Here is a 20,436-nt window from a genome sequence, read left to right as displayed (position 1 = left end):
GAGGGGATGAGAGAGAGAGCAGGGATGAGAGAGGGGGATGAGCGAGAGAGAGGGCATGGGAGAGAGAGGGAGGGGATGAGAGAGAGAGGGAGGGGATGAGAGAGACAGGGAGGGGATGAGAGAGAGAGAGAGGAGATGAGAGAGAGAAAGAGGGGATGAGAGAGAGTGAGTGGATGGGAGAGAGAGAGAGAGAGAGAGGATGAGAGAGATAGAGAGAGGATGTCCACCCCATGTCTCAATTTTCAGGAGGGTTAAAGCAGAGAAGATTCTGGTCATAAACAAGCAGAGTATGTGTTATATATTATCCCACAACTTTCTGGTGGGTTTGAACTTACAATACCTTTCCTGAGAAAGTACATCTTCCTCCTTTCCTACTTTTTGTGATTTGGAGTAAAGTATAATATCACACAGTTCATGTAGTTTCTGATAAATTGCTACCAGTAGATGCCATTCCTTTCTCTTCACAAGAGTTTTAATCCCTGGGTGAATTGGACAAACCTCTGTGAGTATCATAAACCCAGCAGCCTTCTATTACCGAAACACGTACCGTGGCAAACGTTTAAAAATATATCTTCGGGCTTTATTTTTACTTAAACCCTTGTTTTTATTCACAGTTTCCAAGGTAACACACTCCTTGAAGAATTCTTTATGGTTTTAATGTTCCCCAGTGCTGGCTCTATTGAACAATGATCCAATTAGTGTCAGACTCCTCCCTCCCAACTCTGCCAATCAGCTGGAGTTGACTCACTGGCCTTGAATAAGATTCTGAAATTCACATTGCCGTTCTGACTCTGCGATCAACAGTGGCTTTATTGCGGATAAATTTTACATTGGCGTGAAACTATTACAGATAAACATTGTTTGAAAGTGGTTTAAAATGAGTGGGATAAATTGGCAAGAGCATGCACAAGACAGTATGGGTTTCACCTTCACATAGAATGGTTTAAATGATTGGCTGGTTTCTGCTGGGGGACATCTGGATGACCAGGATCACAAGCCGTTTATTTTTGTTAAAAGATACGGACAGCAGGAATTGAAACATAGAAAATAGGTGCAGGAGTAGGCCATTTGGCCCTTCAAGCCTGCACCACCATTCAATATGATCATACTAATTCAGTATCCCAGCTTTCTCTCCATGCCCCTTGATCCCTTTAGCCGCAAGGGCCATATCCAGATCCCTCTTGAATGTACCCAACAAACTGGCCCCAACTGCTTTCTGTGCTAGAGAATTCCACAAGTTCACAACTCTCTGAGAGAAGTTCTTCCTCATTTCAGTCCTGAATGGCTTCCACCTTATTCTTGGGCTGTGGCCCCTGGAATACTTGATGACATACACTATTCAAACATATTTTGTCACTGGAGTTTTTTAGTTCATGTTTCCACGGGCAGCACGGTAGCACAGTGGTTAGCACAGTTGCTTCACAGCTCCAGGCTCCCAGGTTCGATTCCTAGCTTGGGTCACTGTGCAGAGTCTGTACGTTCTTCCTGTGTGTGTGTGGGTTTCCTCCAGGTGCTCCGGTTTCCCCCCACAGTCCAAAGATGTGCAGGTTAGGCGGATTGGCCATGCTAAATTGCCCTGTGTCCAAAAAGGTTAAATGGGGGTTACTGGGTTACAGGGATAGGGTAGAGACGTGGGCTTGAGTAGGGTGCTCTTTGTAAGGGTCGGTGCAGACTTGATGGGCTGAATGGCTTCCTTCTGCACTGTAAATTATATGATTCTATGATTCATTGTCCCCTTGGCCCAGAATGGAGACTAATTCATTAAAGATTGGGTCCAGCTCAGGTGCATTGCTCAGTTTTTCAGAGTTCAGGATAAAGAAAGTCCTGCCCATGAATCCTTCACAATCAGCAAAATAGCATTGACTGTGAGAGCAATATTTAAAGGCAGCAGCAGTGGCGCCAGTACACAAGAAGTGCAAAAAAATCCTTTGGAGACATTCAAGGAAGTTACCTCAGAAATAACAAATATTTTGGTTCTCTACCTCACTCCATTACAGAAAGGGTGCGACAGAACATCACACAGCATACTGCTGGGACCCGAAGGTATATTTATATCTGTTATATGTGGCTGATTTTGTTAATTGTGAAGGATTGCAACATTTAAAAAAAATACTTTGCTTGGCGAACGTTTTGATAAAGGATCGGATTAAACTTGGTCCTTTTACTTGGCGGGTGTGTTACTGTTGGGTGGTATCTGTCTTTAGTTATTATGAAAATCGGTTGTGATTTCCTGGTTAGCTGAGTTTGACAAATGTGGAAAAGCTATAAGTTGTAACAAAGAATCCCACCATGCCCTGATGTCACCGCGAACTACCTCCGTGAAACAGTTATTGAATATAATATCGAACTAAACTGTTTGGAGGTTAAACCCAAGGGTAATCCAAAGGGGAACGTTTGTAAGAAATACCCCTAACTGTTTGAAATGAAGTTTCCTTTTCGCTATGATGACTAGTAAATTGACATCAAACGTTCAAATTTATAAAGGCAACCTATAGTAATTATTGATAGCTTATTATTGTTGTTATAATAATTATTATAATTACTCAGTAAAGCAAGAAAAAAGGTACTGGGTATTTAACTGTCGGCGCTTAAACAAGTCTTGTACGATGCGATTACTAACAACCACACGTTGTCAGTTTTATATTGAAATTGGAATATTGTAGTTAGGCAATAATTAATCAATACTACAGTTACACTAATACTGTAGTTAGACAATAATAAAATACTAGTTATAATACTGTAGTTTGACAATAATTAATACTACAGTTACAATAATACTGCAGTTAGACAATAATTAATTAACAGTAGTTACAATAATACTGCAGTTAGACAATAATTAATACTACAGGTACACTAATACTGTAGTTAGACAATAATAAATTAATACTAGTTACACTAATATTGTAGTTAGACAATAATAAATTAATACTAGTTATACTAATACTGTAGTTAGACAATAATAAATTAATACTACAGTTGCAATAATTAAAACGGGCAGCAACGGAAGCTATTTATTTGTAATAGCTTCGCGCCATTGTAGAATAAATAAAGCCACCGGGATTTCAGAGTCAAGAATGTCGATCTAAATTTCAGTTTAAAAAAAAAACGTATTCAAGGCCAATGAGCGAGAGCTCGACAAACTACAAGCGAATGACTAACTCAGTTAACCCTTATGTTCAATCGCGAATAGCGCCACGAAACTGCGTGGGAGAGGAGAGCCGGCGGAGAGCATTATAACTCAATTAATGTTCGTCTGGATATCCCAGATATCACAAACAACTGGAATATAACAAAGCTGAAAGCTCTCCCCCTGCAAACGCTGTGAAGTGAAGGGAATGGAAAAGCGAGCAGCAAGTCGTGGGGAGCAAGGGGTTAAGGCGAACTTCACCCAGTGGAAAGTCCCCTCTCACACCCATCAAACACTCACAGCTCGACGCTAGTATTTAGACTGAAACAAGTTAAACACTGGGTGAGTATAGAGCAGGTTCAGAATGCTCGGATGGAGAAAGGAATCCTTTATATTGATAATGCGAGTTTAAAATCAGCCAAGAGAAAAGTAGGTTTCTATAAGTGGTGGGGAGGTGGGGTCAGTTCATTGGGTTTCATGTTGCAGTTACTTATGGAACCGACATGGTGCATTGTGTTCACCAACTTGTCCCCATGGTTTCCAGCTCTGCTGTGTACCTGACCGGCTGATATGGAGAGGACGGGGGTTCTACCCGACACACTGGCAGACAGCAACTTAATCAAAGCGGCCAAACTGCGAGCATTGATTCGTGAAGATATCATTAAACCAACAAGCGCTGACCCCCTTATCCATCATCTCAACACACTGCATGTTTGCACGGTACAGTTATGCAGCACCAAAGGCTACCCGGCCAAGTTCAGGAGAATCCTGGAACAAGCGTTGTTGGATGTGACCGTGTGGAAAGCGTTGCAAGAAGCCAGAACATTGAACTGGTGCAAAGAGGTCACGAAGCAATTTCCACTCAAGGTTTCTGGTAAGAAAAGGGGAATGAAAATGTTTACATGATGAAGATATTTACAAGTCCAATACAAATATACATCTTCAGCAGCAAATGATGTTAGATTTCTTGTAAAGTATCCATTTTCCCATTCAGAAGTGTATTTGTGCAGAAATACTGTGGGTACAAACATTATTGTTCAAATATTATTAATTTTTAAAAAAACATCTATGACCTGGTTCTAAAGTTTGTAACAGTTTTTAAGGTGGTTAATGAGCAGCATAAGGTGATGGGCTGCTTAAAATTATCTTAGAAATAATCTGATAAACATAATTTATTTGCATGAACTATACAGATCGAGGAAATGTCTAGAACCAGGATACAGTTCAAATGTGGACAATTATGATATGTTTTTAAAGATGAATATATTAAATGATGTCAGCTTGCATGAACCTAGAAATACAATTATGCCATTAGCGAGTATTGTATGAGTCTAATTTTATGCTGATGAATATTTCAGGTTGAGATTGAGGTCGATTGACTTTTGTTCAGTAGAAGGCAGTAACTGAAATCAGTGATTGTATTCCCAAATCCACCATTCACAATTCATAATGCATCAGACATTTTGCCCATGTTTTCAAGAATTAAGGAATGAGAAGTGCACCTTTTCAGGTAGTTCAGCGCCTCCAGTGCCACAGGAATCACCTCATTTACTGCCTAAGGTCAGCACAGTGCTGCAGAAATGGAGGCTGGATGTGACCACTATCGTAGCATCATTTACTTTGGGCATCATTTTAATCTGTTTGAAGACTGTTAAGTCCCAGATGAAAGAAAAATAAGGGGCAGCCATATTTATGCAGCAGCTCATCCTCTGGCTCAAAGATCTGTAATTGTTGTATGGGAATGATAACCAATCAGTTATCCAATCAGGGGCAGCACGGTAGCACAGTGGTTAGCACAGTTGCTTCACAGCTCCAGGCTCCCAGGTTCGACCCCCAGCTTGGGTCACTGTCTGTGCGGAGTCTGCACGTTCTCCCCGTGTGTGCGTGGGTTTCCTCCGGGTGCTCCGGTTTCCTCCCACAGTCCAAAGATGTGCAGGTTAGGTGGATTGGCCATGATAAATTGCCCTTAGTGTCCAACAAAAGTTAAGTGGGGGTTACGGGGATAGGGTAGAGATGTGGGCTTGAGTGGGGTGCTGTTTGTATGGGCCGGTGCAGACTCGATAGGCCAAATGCCGTCCTTCTGCAGTGTAGATTCTATGAAAGATGTTATTCAAGAGGTATGGTAATCACAGTGGACAGATATGGAAAATAATATTAGTAAAACATTAAATGGCTGTTGTGGTATTCTTTTATACTTTTGAAAAGAATCAGGAGCAGTAAGATTAATCAGAGATCTCACGAAGGAAGGACATAGTTGCCTTAGAGGGAGCGCAATAACGATTCACCAATTGGCTTGTGGGAGGAAAGATTTATCATATGTGGTGAAATTGATGCCTGTATTTCCTAGAGCAGGGTTTCCCAAACATTTCCAGCCACAGAATACTTTTGACCTCCCACGTGTATTGACCAGACTCTGAGAAGCATTCTTATTATAGTGAAGAGTTAAACCTCAAAAAATAACATTATTTTTGCATAATAGGTACAAATATACAAAATCAAATTTATTAACATATTTTCTATTTCATATATATACATATATATATATATACACACATTTATTGTCACTAAAAAGTTATCTTTCTCAACAAAGTACTTAACATTTTGTAATTTTTACTGGGAGGAGAGATGCTTTTTCTTTGCCACAAACTTGCTTAATCTCAGGAGTCTTACTGTAGAGCTGGATTCTCATATCAGTAAAAGTAAAGTCACCACAATCCCAGATGACCGTAGGCTGCTTTCCCCTTTGAGGGGGAGAGCTGAGTGGTGGTGGTTTAACCTGAAGGTCACCACACCTCAGGCAAGGGGCAAGATTGAGCCTTAATGAATAATTTCAGCCGATGGGAGGTTCAGCCCCCCTTGTTTTGCATCACAAACCAGCTGTCCAGCCAGATGATTAAACTCACCTCTCTCTCACACTACATTCATCTCTCGTTCATCAACATACGCACAGTCTTACCTATCTCTCTCACACACACACTCACCTCTCTCTCACTCACCTCTCTCTCACACACAAACTTACCTCATCTCTCTCAAACACATACTCACTCTCACCTCTCTCAGACACACACTCACTCTTACTCTCCCTCACACATACTCGCACTTACAGTCTCACCCCTTTCTATCACATATACTCACTCTCACCTCTCAGACATACAAATACTTACCTCGCTCTCACAAATACACACACTAACCTCTCACATTGGCTCACCTCTCTCACACATACACTCACCTCACCTCTCTTAAACACTCACCTCTCTTAAACACTCACCTCTCTCACTCACACTCAGCTCTCTCTCACACTCATCTCTCTCTCACACACACACACCCCTGTCTCTCACACACACACACACTTACCTTTCTATCATGCACACATACTCCCCTTTCTATCACACATGCTCACACTCTCACCTCTCACACATTCAAACACTCACCTTGCTCACACACCTCTCTCACACACATTCACAGTCACACTCACCTCTCTGTCCCTCACACACCACACTCTCACTCTCTCACACACACTCACATCTCTCTTTCTCACTTATCTCTCTCTCACACTCACCTCTCTCTCCTACACATACACTCACCTCTCTGACACACACACTTACCTCCCTCACACACACACACTCACCTCTCTCTCACACACACACTCGCCTCTCTCACACACTCACACTCCTCTCTCTCTCACACACACACACTCACCTCTCTCATGCCCACTCACCTCTCTCATGCACACTCACCTCTCTCTCACACACACTTTCCTCTCTCTCACACACACTCACTCTCAACTCTCGCAGACACACAGTTACTCTCACTCTCTTTCTCACACACTCTCACTCACATTCTCACCTCACACACTCGCATCTATTTTACACAAATTCACTCTCACCTCTTTCACACACACACTCACTTTCCTACCACACACTCACACCCTCCCCTCTCCGACACACACACACTCTCCCACACCAACATACACACATTCACACTCACCTCTCTCTTTCATGCACACACTCACAGCTTACCTTTCTTTCACAGACTATTTCACTTCTCTCTCATTCACACTTACATCTCTTTCACACAAGCTCACCTCTCTTTCTCACATATACACTCATACTCTCCCTTCTCTCTCACATGCACACTCATAGCTCACCTCTCTCACATACACACTCACACCTCTCTCAAAGACACATTCACAGTCTCGGCTCTCCCTCTCACACACACACTCACACCTTTCTCACACACACACTCACCTCTCGTTCACACACTCACACTCTCACCTCTCACACACACACACACTCACATTGCTCCCTCAGACATATTCACACTCTCATCTCTCTCACACACATACACTCACTTCTCACACACACACACACTCCCACTTCTCTCTGTCACACTCACACTCACTCTCATCTCTCGCTCTTTCTCGCGCTCTCTCTGTCTCTCGCTCTCACACATACGCTCTCACCTCTCTCTCGCACTCACTCTGGGTGCGATTCTCCGCTCTCCACGCCGGGTAGGAGAATCGTGGGAGGGCCGGGCGACTCACGACACGTCCCCCCGGCGCCCCCCGCGATTCTCCCACCCCCGCTACGAAGAATCGCCGCTCGCCATTTTTCACGACGACCAGCGATTCTCCAACCCGGATGGGCCGAGCAGCCTGCCGTTCGCGACCGGTTCACGATGGTGGCAACCACACCTGGTCGCTGCCGTCGTGAACATGGGCGCCAAAGGCCCGTTTGAAGCTTGTGGAGGGCGGAGAGGGGAGCGAGCACCACGGCCATGCTCGGGAGGGGACTGGCCCGCGATCGGTGCCCACCGATCGTCGGGCCGGCGTCTCAAAGGGATGCACTCTTTCCCCTCCGCCGCCCCGCAAGATCAAGCCGCCACGTCTTGCAGGGCAGCGGAGGGGAAGACGGCAACCACGCATGCGCGGGTTTGAGCCGTCAGCCGTCGTGACGTCAGCCGCGCATGCGCGGGTTGGAGCCGTCACTTAGGCGCGCCGGCCGCGTCATTCTCGGCGCGCCGCCTAGACGCAAGCTTCAAGGCCCGGCAGCCGAGAGTTACGGAGGGCCGCTGGTGGGGGTGAATAAGGTGAGAGGAGTGGCCTCCGAGGCCGTCGTGAAACTCGGCCGAGTTCACGACGGCCTTCCCAATTTTTCGCGGGAGCGGAGAATTCCGCCCTCTCTTTCTCTCCCTCTCTCACTCTCTCACTCTCTCTCTCTTTTGCTCTCACACTCTCAACTGTCTTGACGCTCACACTTACTCGCTCTCTCTCATCTCTCTCTGCCTCTCGCTCTCACACATACTCACACTCCCACCTCTCTCTCCCGTGCTCTCTCTGTCTCTCGCTCTCACACATAAGATCACCTCTCTCACACTCACTCTCTCTCGCTCATCTCTCAACCTCTGACTGGTCAAGTCATAGCATTTTTCAAATTGTATGCATCAGCCTGGCCTGCAGTGGAACGCCGGATTTACCCAACGGAACCCAGCGTTCCGCAGAACCCAGTTTGGGAAACTCTGGCCTCGCGTTTAGAATATTGAGAGGTGACTTCATTGAAACATTTTTTTAAAAATCGTAATGTGTTGATGGGGTAGAGGCTGAGAGGATATTTCCTCTGGCTGGAGTGTCTAAAACTAGATGTTTCAAACCGAAGATATAGGACTGGATTTTCCTGTTCCCCAGCCACGTGTTTTTTGGCCACGCATTGTTCACTGGTGGCTAGCTTCTCTGTTCCCGCCGCTTGTCAATGGGATTTCCCATTGTAGCCACCCCACGCCACTGGGAAACCCACGGGCAGGGGTGGGCTGCCTGTGGGAACAGAGAATCTCGACAGTGCAGAATTCTAGCCAGAGGGTCAGCTAATAGGACTGAGATGAGGAGAACTGTCTTCACAGGGTTGGAATTCTCTGCCTTGGGGCAGATGTTCAGTATTCAGTCAGAGATCAATACATTTTAGGGTACTCTAGGAATTTGGGGGATAGTGTGCATAGTTTCAGGGTCTGGCACATTGGACTGAGCACGGTATTGTCCACCCAATGATGTAAGAAGGACATGACCCGCACCCAGAGACTGTCTAGAGTTGGACAGAGCTGTGTGTATCAACAGGCGAGGAAACAGCCCCTAGTGGGAAACAGCCCCTAGCGTGAACCTGTTACCGTATATGTGCATAGTTCTTTTAGTTAATAAATGCACACATTTAACCTACTTAAAACTATGAAGACTTCATTAAGACTCACCAAACAGTATCCAACACCATACAACAGGTAAATCTGTGATAAAAGATCAGGCATGATCTTATTGAATGGCAGAGAAGGTTTGAAGGGCAGAATAATCAGGAGAAAAAAATTAGAGGATGCTAACTAGGCATTTAAGAACAGAGAGCAAGAGATTCCACAAGTATTTAAACAGGAAAAGAGTCAGCAAAGTGAGTATTGGCCTCTAGAGAGTGAGAATGGGAGAGTTAATAATAGATATTAAGGAAATTGCGGATGAAATGAACAGATATTTTGCTAGGATACAAGAAACATTCCAGTAATTGCTGTAAATCGGGAGGGGGGGGGGGGGGGGGGGAGAAGGGAACTTGGTGAAATAACAATCAATCACTGAGCAACTGATGGAGCTGTGGGCTGAAAAATCACTGGGTCATGATGGGCTTCATCTTGGGGTCTTTAAAGAGGTGGCTAATGAGTGAGTAGATGCGTTGGTGTTAATTTTCTACAGTTCACTGGATTCTGGAAAGGTGCTATCAGACTGGAAAGTAGCAAATCTAACCGCTCTATTAAAGAAGGAAGGGAGACAGAAAACTTCAGGTCAGTTAACTTCACATCATGGGGAAGGTGCTCAAATTGATCATTAAATATGTTAGAACTGGGCACTTAGACAAGCGCAAGGTAGTTAGGAAAGAGTCAGCATGTTTTTATGAAATGGAAATCATGATTAACCAATTTACTAGAGTTCTTTGAAGGAGTAACATGTGCTGTGGATAGAGGCGAGCCTGTAGACATGCTGTACTCAGATTTCTTGAAAGCATTTGATAAGTTGCCACATCAAAGGTTATTGCAAAACAGCTCATGCTGCAGGGAGTAACATATTAGCCTGGAGTGAAGATTGGCTGCCTGGCAGGAAATAGAGAGTATGCATAAATGGGTCATTGTCTCATTTGTTGAGTGGAGTCCCACAATGGTCTGTGCTGAGGCTTCAACTTTTTACAATTTACATCAATGACTTAGTTGAGGTGAGCAAAGGCATGGTAGCTAAATGTGTAGAAGACAGAAAGAGAGATAGGAAAGTATGTTAGGAAGAGTTTGCAGATGGACAGAGGTAGGTTGAGTGAGTGGGCAAACTTCTGGCAGATGGAGAGTAATGTGGGACAATGTGAAGTTGTTCATTTTGGCAGGAAGAATAAAAAAGCAGGGTATTATTTAAATGGAGCATGGCTGCAAAATGCCGAGATACAGAGGGATTTAAGTGTTCTTATTCATAAGTCACAAAATGTTAGTATGCAGATGCAGCATGTAATCAAGAAGGCTAATGGAATGTTATCCTTTATTTCAAGCAGAATTGAACATAAAAGTAAGGATGTTATGCTTCAGTTATACAGGCACTGGTGAGACCGCACCACAAATACTGTGTAGTTTTGATCTCCTTATTCAAGGAAGGATGAAAATGTGTTGGAGTTAGTTCAGGCGAGGTTTACTAGATTGATATCTGGAATGTGCGGGTTGTCTTATGAGGAAAGGTTGGACAGACTGGGCTGGTACCAGCCTCCCCGAACAGGCGCCGGAATATGGCGACTAGGGGCTTTTCACAGTAACTTCATTGAAGCCTACTCGTGACAATAAGCGATTTTCATTTTATTTTCATTTCATTTCCATTGGAGCTTAGAAGAGTGCGGGGTGACTTGATTTAAGTGTCTAAGATCTTGAACGGTTCTGGCAAGATGGACGTGGAAAGGATGTTTCCTCTTGTGGGAAAATCCAGAACTAGGGGACACTGTTTTAAACTTAGAGGTTGCCTTCTTTAAATCACACATGGAATGTGAGCACCACTGGCCCAATTCCTAATTGCCCTTGAACTGATTGGTTTGTTCGACTATTTCAAAGGGGCAGATATGAGTCAGCCACATTACTATGGATCTGGACGAGCATGTAGGCCAGACCAGGTAAGGATGACAGATTTCCTTCCCTAAAGGACATTAGTGAACCAGATGGATTTTTTCTACAATTGACAATTGTTTCATGATTTTTAAATTTAATTCAAACTTCACCATCTGTTGTGTTGGGATTTGAGCCCGGGTCCCTAGAGCATTACCTAGGGTCTCTGGATTACTAGTCCAGTGACAATCCCACAATGTTACCACCTCCCCTAATTATTCCTTCAACACATACTGAAGCAAAATACACATAATAGAAATAACCAGAACAGCCCAAGTTTTGTCAGGATGGGTCCCAAGGTCTGACCTTTGGATGCGAAATGCAGTCACACTCAATCTGAAGCGAAGTTGAAAACATAACTCTGTCAGAAGAATTGAAGTAGAAAATTATCTAATTGGAGTTTGAGAAGTTACTAATTTGAGCTTTTGGAAAACTGCCCTAAGTCACTACATCCGATGTAATGTCAGTTGCTTAGAAACAAGAATACAAAGGGGATCAGGGGTTATGGGGAGAAGGCAGGAGAATGGGGATAAGAAAACTATCAGCCATGATTGAATGGCGGAGCAGACTCGATGGGCCGAGTGGCCTAATTCTGCTCCAATGTCTTATGGTCTTATGAACCCTGCTGAAATCATCGTTCTCATTAGATTTCTCACTCTTCATACAGTCCAGTAGCCTCTGGACTCTGTTATTCTGTAGTTTAAAACAATGCCTTTTTAGTCATCTCAGATGACATTTTTTTAGTACAATATCACTAAACTTTTATGTTACGTTTAAGCGACAATAGTTTTATTGACTGAGTGCAATTCCCCCATCAGACCCAGTGAGAAAGGCTTGTGTTCCAGCCACTTGTCTGTCTTCAAGCATTTAATTCTTTATCTGACATATGTGCTAAATTGTGACTTATCTCAAAATCTTTATCATCATCTTACATTAGCTTGATAAGATCCACCTCCTTAAGTAATTTGGGTGATCAGGTATGCAGCTAACTCCAAAATCAGATTGGCATAAATAATGCCATCATTTCGAATTGTAGAATTTTTCTGACAGGTCTGCAAATGTTTTAAAAACCCAGGAATTTTTGGTACATTTATAAGTAGATTAACAAACCGAGGCAAGTGCAGTTAGGTTCTATATCCGAGGGTTTTCAGCCACTTGGAGGGAAGCTTTGGGACAGTCAGATGGACTGACATTTTGTTTCTGATACCATCCAATTTGTTTGTCAGGAGTTTCAAATCATTTGCTCACTCACTGAACCCTCCCACGCCTTTGCAAATTAGCAGTTTAATAATTGTATTTGTACTGTGTTTATAAACGTAATTCCTCTTGAGCAGGAGAAGGGAACAGTCTTCTGCATTCCATCTCTCTCTATATGTGGGGTGTTCAGGACACAGATCTGGACCTGCAGGAAACCTTCCATGAGGCATTGGTCAAAACACAAGACACAAACTTCAAATTAAGATTGTGGACAGAATACAGAGAAGACTCAACTCTCTTTCAGGAATCTGAGGTAAGGTTAGAAATCTTTTTTATTTTTTTTATTTTATCAGATCAATGGAAATAAAGACAAGAATGGATATGAATTAAGCTGCCATGCTCCAATCACTCGTGGCTCACAGACTTATAATTCCCCCCCAACAATTTCATGTTGGCTCTCTTCCTGCTCAATGAGAGAATTTCAAATTTCCAAAGATATTATGATTGCAGAGTAAAATTTAATAACTGAAAAAGTTGAACATCTGAACCAAGAGTGGAAAACACAGGAAATGCACAGCTGTCTGTCAACATCTGTGACAGGAAAAGTTAGGTTAACATTGCAAGTGTGAACTCATTTGTCTGAATTGAAAGGCTATACACCTAATGTATCTTCTTAAAATATTGAACAGTCTGTTGTGCATTTGCAATATTTTACTTGAATTCACATATTTTCCTTTCTGGTATTTATCCATTGTTTGATGGATGATAAGAACACTCAATGTTCCTTCGTTTCTTTGCTTTTAGTGGTTTGTTTATTGCTGTGTGGTCTGGACTGCTGCACAACTGTGCAACCATTACAGCATTATTATGCACGAATGTCCACCCATTGCTGCATTACGATGCACAAATTTCCACCCATTGCTGCATTACTATGCACAAATGTCCACCCATTGCTGCATTACTATGCAGAACTGTGCACCCATTGCTGCATTACTATGCAGAACTGTGCACCCATTGCTGCATTACTATGCACGACTGCCCACCCATTGCTGCATTACCATGCACGACTGTGCACCCATTGCTGCATCACTATGCACGACTGTCCCCCCCATTGCTATATTATTATGCACAACAGTCCACCCATGCAGCTTCGAGAGAATGTTAGGGGCCAGTGCTGACCCAGCATAACTCAAAATTCAAACCTCTTTGTATTGTAGATTTCAGCTAAACTCAATATTAATCACTTTTATCACTGACTGTCTCAATTTATTCTCAATCTCATATTTATATGGCCCCTGAAATGCAGTAAACATCCCAAGGAACAGAGATATAATTCCCAATCAGGATGGTGAGTGACTTGAAGGGGAACGTCAGGTGGTGGTGTTCCCATGTATCTGCTGCCCTTGTCCTTCTAAATGGTACTGGTCTAGAGGGCACAAGTTTGGAAGTTGCTGTTGAAGGAGCCTTGGAAAGTTCCTACAGTGCATTCTTTAGATCAGTGTTTTTCAAACTTTTTTTTCCCGGAACTCACTTTTACCAACTAGCCGACCGTCGCGACCCACCATTTTCACTTACCTTTTTAGAGTAGCCAATTCATTTTTTCCAATTAAGGGCCAATTTAGCGTGGCAAATCCACCTACTCTGCACATCTTTGGGTTGTGGGGGTGAGTCCCACGCAAACACGGGGGAGAATGTGCAAACTCCACACGGACAGTGACCCAGAGCCGGGATCGAACCTGGGACCTCGGTGCCTTGAGGCAGCAGCGCTAATCACTGTGCCACCGTGCTGCGCTCATTTTCACTTACCTTTAATGCGACAGGTGAATATGCCTGGCCCTCACGATCTCACTTGCTTTGTCATTCAATGTTACATTTCTGCTAAGGGCTTCAGCTGACGATTATCTCTCGCTGCATCCTTTGAAAAAATCAAGAGGTTTGTCCACAAACTCTCCATGCTGAGTCTTCAAATGCCTTTGAAATTTTGAAGGTTTTAAACTTTAATTTACCAGTGCTTCCTTACATATAGCACACATGGGCTGTGCATCCTGATTTGCACTGGCGCAATTAACAAAGCCACACGTCAAGAAATCATTTTTATATTGCTTTGTTCCCGATTTCAGTTTTTTCTTTTGTTGGCTGTACACCAGAGGCCCTGGAGCTCTGCATACAGCTCACATCAGCACTGCTTTGTCCTTCAGTGGACTCTCTTGAGCATCTCTCTCCAGCACATTCAGTTGTGGGACCCTGGCCTGTTTGTGTTTCTGGCCCTCTCTTCCTTATTTCAAAATAACCCATCTTCAGATCTTCACACGTTCCTGTAATCTTCCTTTTTGGTAGCTACAAAATGGAGAAATTTCGTCCCCGTGATTTTGCGGCCCTAAGCATGGACGTACAGGGCATGTGACGTCAGTGTACATGTCAGGCTCGTGACCTGCTCTCTGTCACCGCTTCTGGCAGAAAGACTCCATCGCTTCTATTTAAAGGCTGGTCGTGGCCAGCATTCTTACAAGCCAGTTGCGGCCGTTGGGCGCTTCTCGCACGATAGCATAATGGTTAGCACAGTTGCTTTACTGCTCCAGGGTCCCAGGTTCGATTCCCGGCTTGGGTCACTGTCTGCGCGGGGTCTGGACGTTCTCCCGCTGTGTGCGTGGGTTTCCTCCGGGTGCTCCGGTTTCCTCCCACAGTCCAAAAATGTGCAGGTTAGGTAGATTGGCCATTCTAAATTGACTTTAGTGTCCAAAAAGGTTAGATTGGGTTACGGGGATAAAGGGGAGAGGGTGGAGATGCGGGGCTTAAATGGGGTGCTCATTCCAAGGGCCGGTGCAGACTCGATGGGCTGAATGGTCTCCTTCTGCACTTAATTCTATGATTCGGATCTCCATGACCAATCGCGACCCTGAGTTTGAAAACCCCAGCTATAGATAGTACACTGTGGGTGTTCCTATATCACTCAGACTGCAGCAGTTCAAGAAGGCAGCTCACCACCACCTTCTCTTTACCAAAATTCACTAGACTCTGGGGTGGTCCCACGGGATTGGAAATGAGCAAACGTGACACCACTGTTTAAAAAAGGAGGTAGATAGAAAGCGGGTAATTATAGGCCAGTTAGTTTAGCTTCGGTAGTAGGGAAGATGCTGGAATCTATCATCAAGGAAGAAATAGTGAGGCATCTGGATAGAAATTGTCCCATTGGACAGACGCAGCATGGGTTCATAAAGGGCAGGTCATGCCTAACTAATTTAGTGAAATTTTTTGAGGACATTACCAGTGCGGTAGACAATGGGAAGCTAATGGATGTGGTATATCTGGATTTCCAGAAAGCTTCTAACATAGTGCCACACAAAAGGTTGCTGCATGAGGGCAGCACGGTGGCACAGTGGGTTAGCCCTGCTGCCTCAAGGCGCTGAGGTCCCAGGTTCGATCCCGGCCCTGGGTCACTGTCCATGTGGAGTTTGCACATTCTCCCCATGCTTGATTGGGTTTCGCCCCCACAACCGAAAGATGTGCAGGATAGGTGGATTGGCCACACTCATTTGCCCCTCAATTGGAAAAAATGAATTGGGTACTCTAAATTTATGAAAAAAACGGTTGCTGCATAAGATAAAGATGCATGGTGTTAAGCGTAAAGTAATAGCATGGATAGAGGTTTGGTTAATTACTAGAAAGCAAAGAGTGGGGATTAATGGGTGTTTCTCTGGTTGGCAATCAGTAGCTAGTGGTGTCCCTCAGGGATCCGTGTTGGGCCCACAATAGTTCATAATTTACATAGATGATTTGGAGTTGGGGACCAAGTGCAATGTATCCAAGTTTGCAGACGGCACTAAGATGAGTGGTAAAGCAAAAAGTGCAGAGGATACCGGAAGTCTGCAGAGGGATTTGGATAGGTTAAGTGAATGGGTTAGGGTCTGGCAGATGAAATACAATGTTGACAAATGTGAGGTTATCCATTTTGGTAGGAATAACAGCAAAAGGGATTATTATTTAAATGATAAAATATTAAAACATGCTGCTGTGCAGAGAGACCTGTGTGTCCTAGTGTATGAGTCGCAAAAAGTTGGTTTACAGATGCAACAGGTGATGAAGAAGTTGCATGGAATTTTGTCCTTCATTGCTAGAGGGATGGAGTTTAAGACGAGGGAGGTTATGCTGTATAAGGTGTTAGTGAGGCAAGACCTGGAGTATTGTGTTCAGTTTTGGTCTCCTTACCTGAGAAAGGACATACTGGCATTGGAGAGTGTGCAGAGGAGATTCACTGGGTTAATCCCAGAGTTGAGGGGGTTGGATTACGAGGAGAGGTTGAGTAGACTGGGACTATACTCGTTGAAATTTGGAAGGATGCGGGGAGATCTTATAGAAACATATAAAATTATGAAGGGAATAGATGGGATAGATGCGGGCAGGTTGTTTCCACTGGCGGGTGAAAGCAGAACTAGGGGGCATGGCCTCAAAATAAGGGGAAGTAGATTTAGGACTGGGTTTAGGAGGAACTTCACCCAAAGGGTTGTGAATCTATGGAATTCCTTGCCCAATGAAGCAGTTGAGGATCCTTCATTAAATGTTTTCAAGATAAAGATAGATAGATTTTTGAAGAATAAAGGAATAAAGAGTTATGGTGTTCGGGCCGGAAAGTGGAGCTGCTTCCCCATGTGTAGTTCTGGCTGCTCCAATACCTCGAAGATTGCCACTATTGGGCATGGCTTCATCCTCACCCCCACAACCTTGGACATTACCTTGGAGAAGGCAGTCCAGAACCCAGCAAGTTTGGGACAAGCCCAGAACATGTGGGTGTGGTTGGCCGGGCCCCTCTGGCACCGCTCACATTTGTCCTCCACCCCTGGTAAGAACCTACTCATTCAGGTTCTGGTCAGGTGCGCTCTGTGCATCACTTTGAGCTGCATTAGGCTGAGCCTTGCGCAGGAGGAGGTGGAGTTAGCCCTGCTCAGTGCTTTGCTCCAGAGTCCCCATCCTACCTCTGTCCCCAGTTCGCCCTCCCATTTTTGTCTGGTCTCGTCCAGTGGAGTCCGGGCTCTGTTCAGTAGCTGTCTGTATATTTTCCCACATAGCCCCCCCTTCTTGTTGCTTGTGCCCATCAGGTCCTCTGGTAGTGTTGTTTCTGGGGCCCCGGGGTATCCTACTGTCTCCTGGCGTAGGAAGTGTTTTATTTGGAGGTGTCTCATTTCCTGTCCTTTTGCTAGTTTCCACTTCCTCGTCAGTTCGTCCAGCGTCTCCAGTCTGCGCCCTACGTAGAAGTCCCCGACTGTCAGTGTTTCTCCGTCCCACCTCCATCTTTTGAAGGTGGCATCCAGCATGGCTGGGGGGATTCTGTGATTGCCGCAGATGGGAGCCATGGGGGACATTTTGGTTATCCCAAAGTGTTGTCTCAGCTGGGTCCACGTTCTCAGCGTGGCCACTACCACTGGGCTCGTTGTGCATCTTGCCGAAGAGGATGGGAGTGTTGCTGTGGCCAGGGCCCGGAGGGTCGTTCCTTTACAGGATGCCTCCTCCATTTGTACCCAATCTGTGTCGGGTTCTTGTACCCATTCCCTCACTCTTTCTGCCATTGCTGCCCAGTGGTAGTATTGTAGGTTTGGTAAGGCCAGGCCCCCCCCCCCCCCCCCCTAGGTTTGGTAAGGCCAGGCCCTCCCCCCCCCCCTTACACACACACACACACGCAAATGCCATGATTAGACTGTCTACGTTTTAGAAAAAGGCCTTGGAGATGAAGATCGGAATGAATCTAAACAGGAAGAGGAACATTGGCAGTGCGTTCATCTTAATTGTCTGCACTCTCCCCGCCAGGGAGAGTGGGAGTGAGCCCCACCTTTGAAGGTCTCTTCTTACTTCCTCCACCAGGCTGGTCAGGTTCCACTTGTGGATCTATGTCCAGTCTCTGGCTATTTGGATATGCCTTCAATTAGTTGGCCATTAGTTCTGGAATTCTCTTGCTAAAAATCTCCACCTCTTCCTTCTCCTCCCACATTTTCAACCCATTCTGGCCAAGCCCTTTGTCATTCTTCCCAATATCCCCTCCTTTGGCTCAGTGCCAATTGTTATTCGATTCAACTCCTGCCAATGCATTTGGGAAATGTTCTCTCTCTTCTTCATTTTGACTTTTTTCCAAGTTACATTTTTTTTAAAGGATATTTTATTCCAAACACATTCAACAAAATAACATATCTTAACATCCAATCAAAGTATACAGTTTGTACATTTTTTCCCTTTTACATGCGACCCAGTTTAAAGTGCCTCCTTAGCTGTTTCCAGATTTTTATAGCTGACTCTTCCACCGACTTCCTATATACCTCGCGGAGCGAGCGACAACGGGATCGTCACCAGAGCCCTCAGGCTCATACCCTTACATAGCTTCTCCTCCAACCTGATCCAGTCTGGCCCCTCCGCCTCCCACCATCGTCATACCTTCGCCACACTCGTTGCCCAATAATAATGTAACAAATTCAGGAGCGCCACCCCTCCTTCCCACCTCTGCCTTTGCAATAAAGCCCTCTTCACCCTCAGCACCTTCCCTGCCCACACAAATTCAAAAACTAGCACATCCACCCTCTGGAAAAAAGCCTTGGGGAGAAAAATCGTGAGGGACTGAAACACAAATGCAATCTTGGCGGCGCATTCACCTTCACCACCTGCACCCTCCCCGCCAATGTCAGGTGCAGCGTATCCCACCTCTTAAGGTCCCCCTTGATTTCCTCAACCAACCCCATCAGGTTCTACCTATGCATTGTTGCCCACTCATGCGTTACCTGGACCCCCAGATACTGAACCTCTCTCGCCACCTTAAATGTTTTCTCAAGTTACATGGGGCCACCACAAGGCAGCTTCATCACTCTTCATATTAGCCCTTAGTTTTGGATTTGGCAGCCGGACGCCCTTCTTGCCATTAACCCTCTCCATTTATCTGGGCAGGAGACCAGTACTGATGATACATGCTTGCTTGCCTATGCCAGTGCCAGGGCTGGTTTAGCTCAGTGGGCTATACAGCTGGTTTGTGATACAGAACAAGGCCAGCAGCGTTGGTTCAATTCCCGTACCAGCTGAGAATTCTGAATTCTCCCTCTGTGTACCCGAACAGGTGCTGGAACGTGGCGACTAGGGGCTTTTCACAGTAACTTCATTGCAGTGTTAATGTAAGCCTACTTGTGACAATAAAAATATTATTATTATTATTGTTATTATTCTTGTTAAAAGTGCCATATAAATTCAAATTGTTGTTCTAAAAAAGAGTTGCTCTAAATTCTATAGTTTGATGAGTTCAAGGGTCCATGTGATGTAAGTTTGGCTTGCTTCAATCCAGTTTTTAATGGACAAAGGTCGAAAGCTGAAAACTGTCCTTATTTTGGTGAAAATTGGCATTGAACATTAGATTGGCCAGTGGATAACTGGGAGGCCACAGTATGGCTGGTGTGGGAGATGCTCCAAATCACATTCTGATCTTAGCGCTGAGACATTTTCTTGGGACTGAGTAGCGAGACTATTACTCTAGACCTAGTTGTACTAAGAGTGTTTGATGCTGACACTGGTGCCCTGGATGGGAGGCATTTCATTCCCCGACCCAACCATTCCTCACGACAATGAGCAGAAAGGCTTTTAAAAGTTCTTATAAAATATTTGGGGCTTGTTCGAGAGAAGGTAAATAAAATGCTAGGAAAGAGTCAGTTACTGACTGAAATACTAGCAGGGTAAATAATACAAGGGTATTTTTGTTGTTTTATTTAAATCGTATTTTTAATGTGAAAGGCGTGCGGGGGATGTTGGGGGATTATAGCTGCATGTTTCCTGTTTTCTTTCACTATGTTTCCACCAGTAGATCTTTTTATTTTGTGGTACAATGATCAAGAACATTAATAACACCAAATGTTCTCTCCTGAAATGTAATCTTGGGTCTTCCACCCAGACACAGATCTTCCCTTTTGTTCTTTTCCCACCTCCCGCTTTTGACTTGC

The 20,436-nt window shown here is 44.5% G+C and overlaps 1 protein-coding gene across 4 annotated transcripts in view; it reads left to right on the top strand.

Annotated features, from left to right (window-relative positions):
- Positions 1–20,436, top strand: part of LOC119964689 (tumor necrosis factor alpha-induced protein 3-like) — a 125,939-nt gene that overhangs the window by 41,724 nt on the left and 63,779 nt on the right. For 2 of the 4 annotated variants that reach the window (XM_038794539.1, XM_038794529.1), the window contains 2 exons: positions 3,672–4,001; positions 12,616–12,791. In XM_038794539.1, the coding sequence (XP_038650467.1) occupies positions 3,698–4,001; positions 12,616–12,791 (480 nt within the window). In that variant the 5' untranslated portion in view covers positions 3,672–3,697. Of the gene's footprint in view, positions 1–1,904; positions 2,044–3,204; positions 3,470–3,671; positions 4,002–12,615; positions 12,792–20,436 lie in introns of those variants that run through there. The other 2 variants (XM_038794519.1, XM_038794508.1) reach the window with 2 other exon arrangements.

The sequence above is a fragment of the Scyliorhinus canicula genome, chromosome 1 (assembly GCF_902713615.1).
Source record: "Scyliorhinus canicula chromosome 1, sScyCan1.1, whole genome shotgun sequence".
Classification (NCBI taxonomy): Eukaryota; Metazoa; Chordata; class Chondrichthyes; order Carcharhiniformes; family Scyliorhinidae; genus Scyliorhinus; species Scyliorhinus canicula.
The sequence above is the reverse complement of the archived record's forward strand: the minus strand, read 5'-3'. Positions and strand labels throughout refer to the sequence as shown.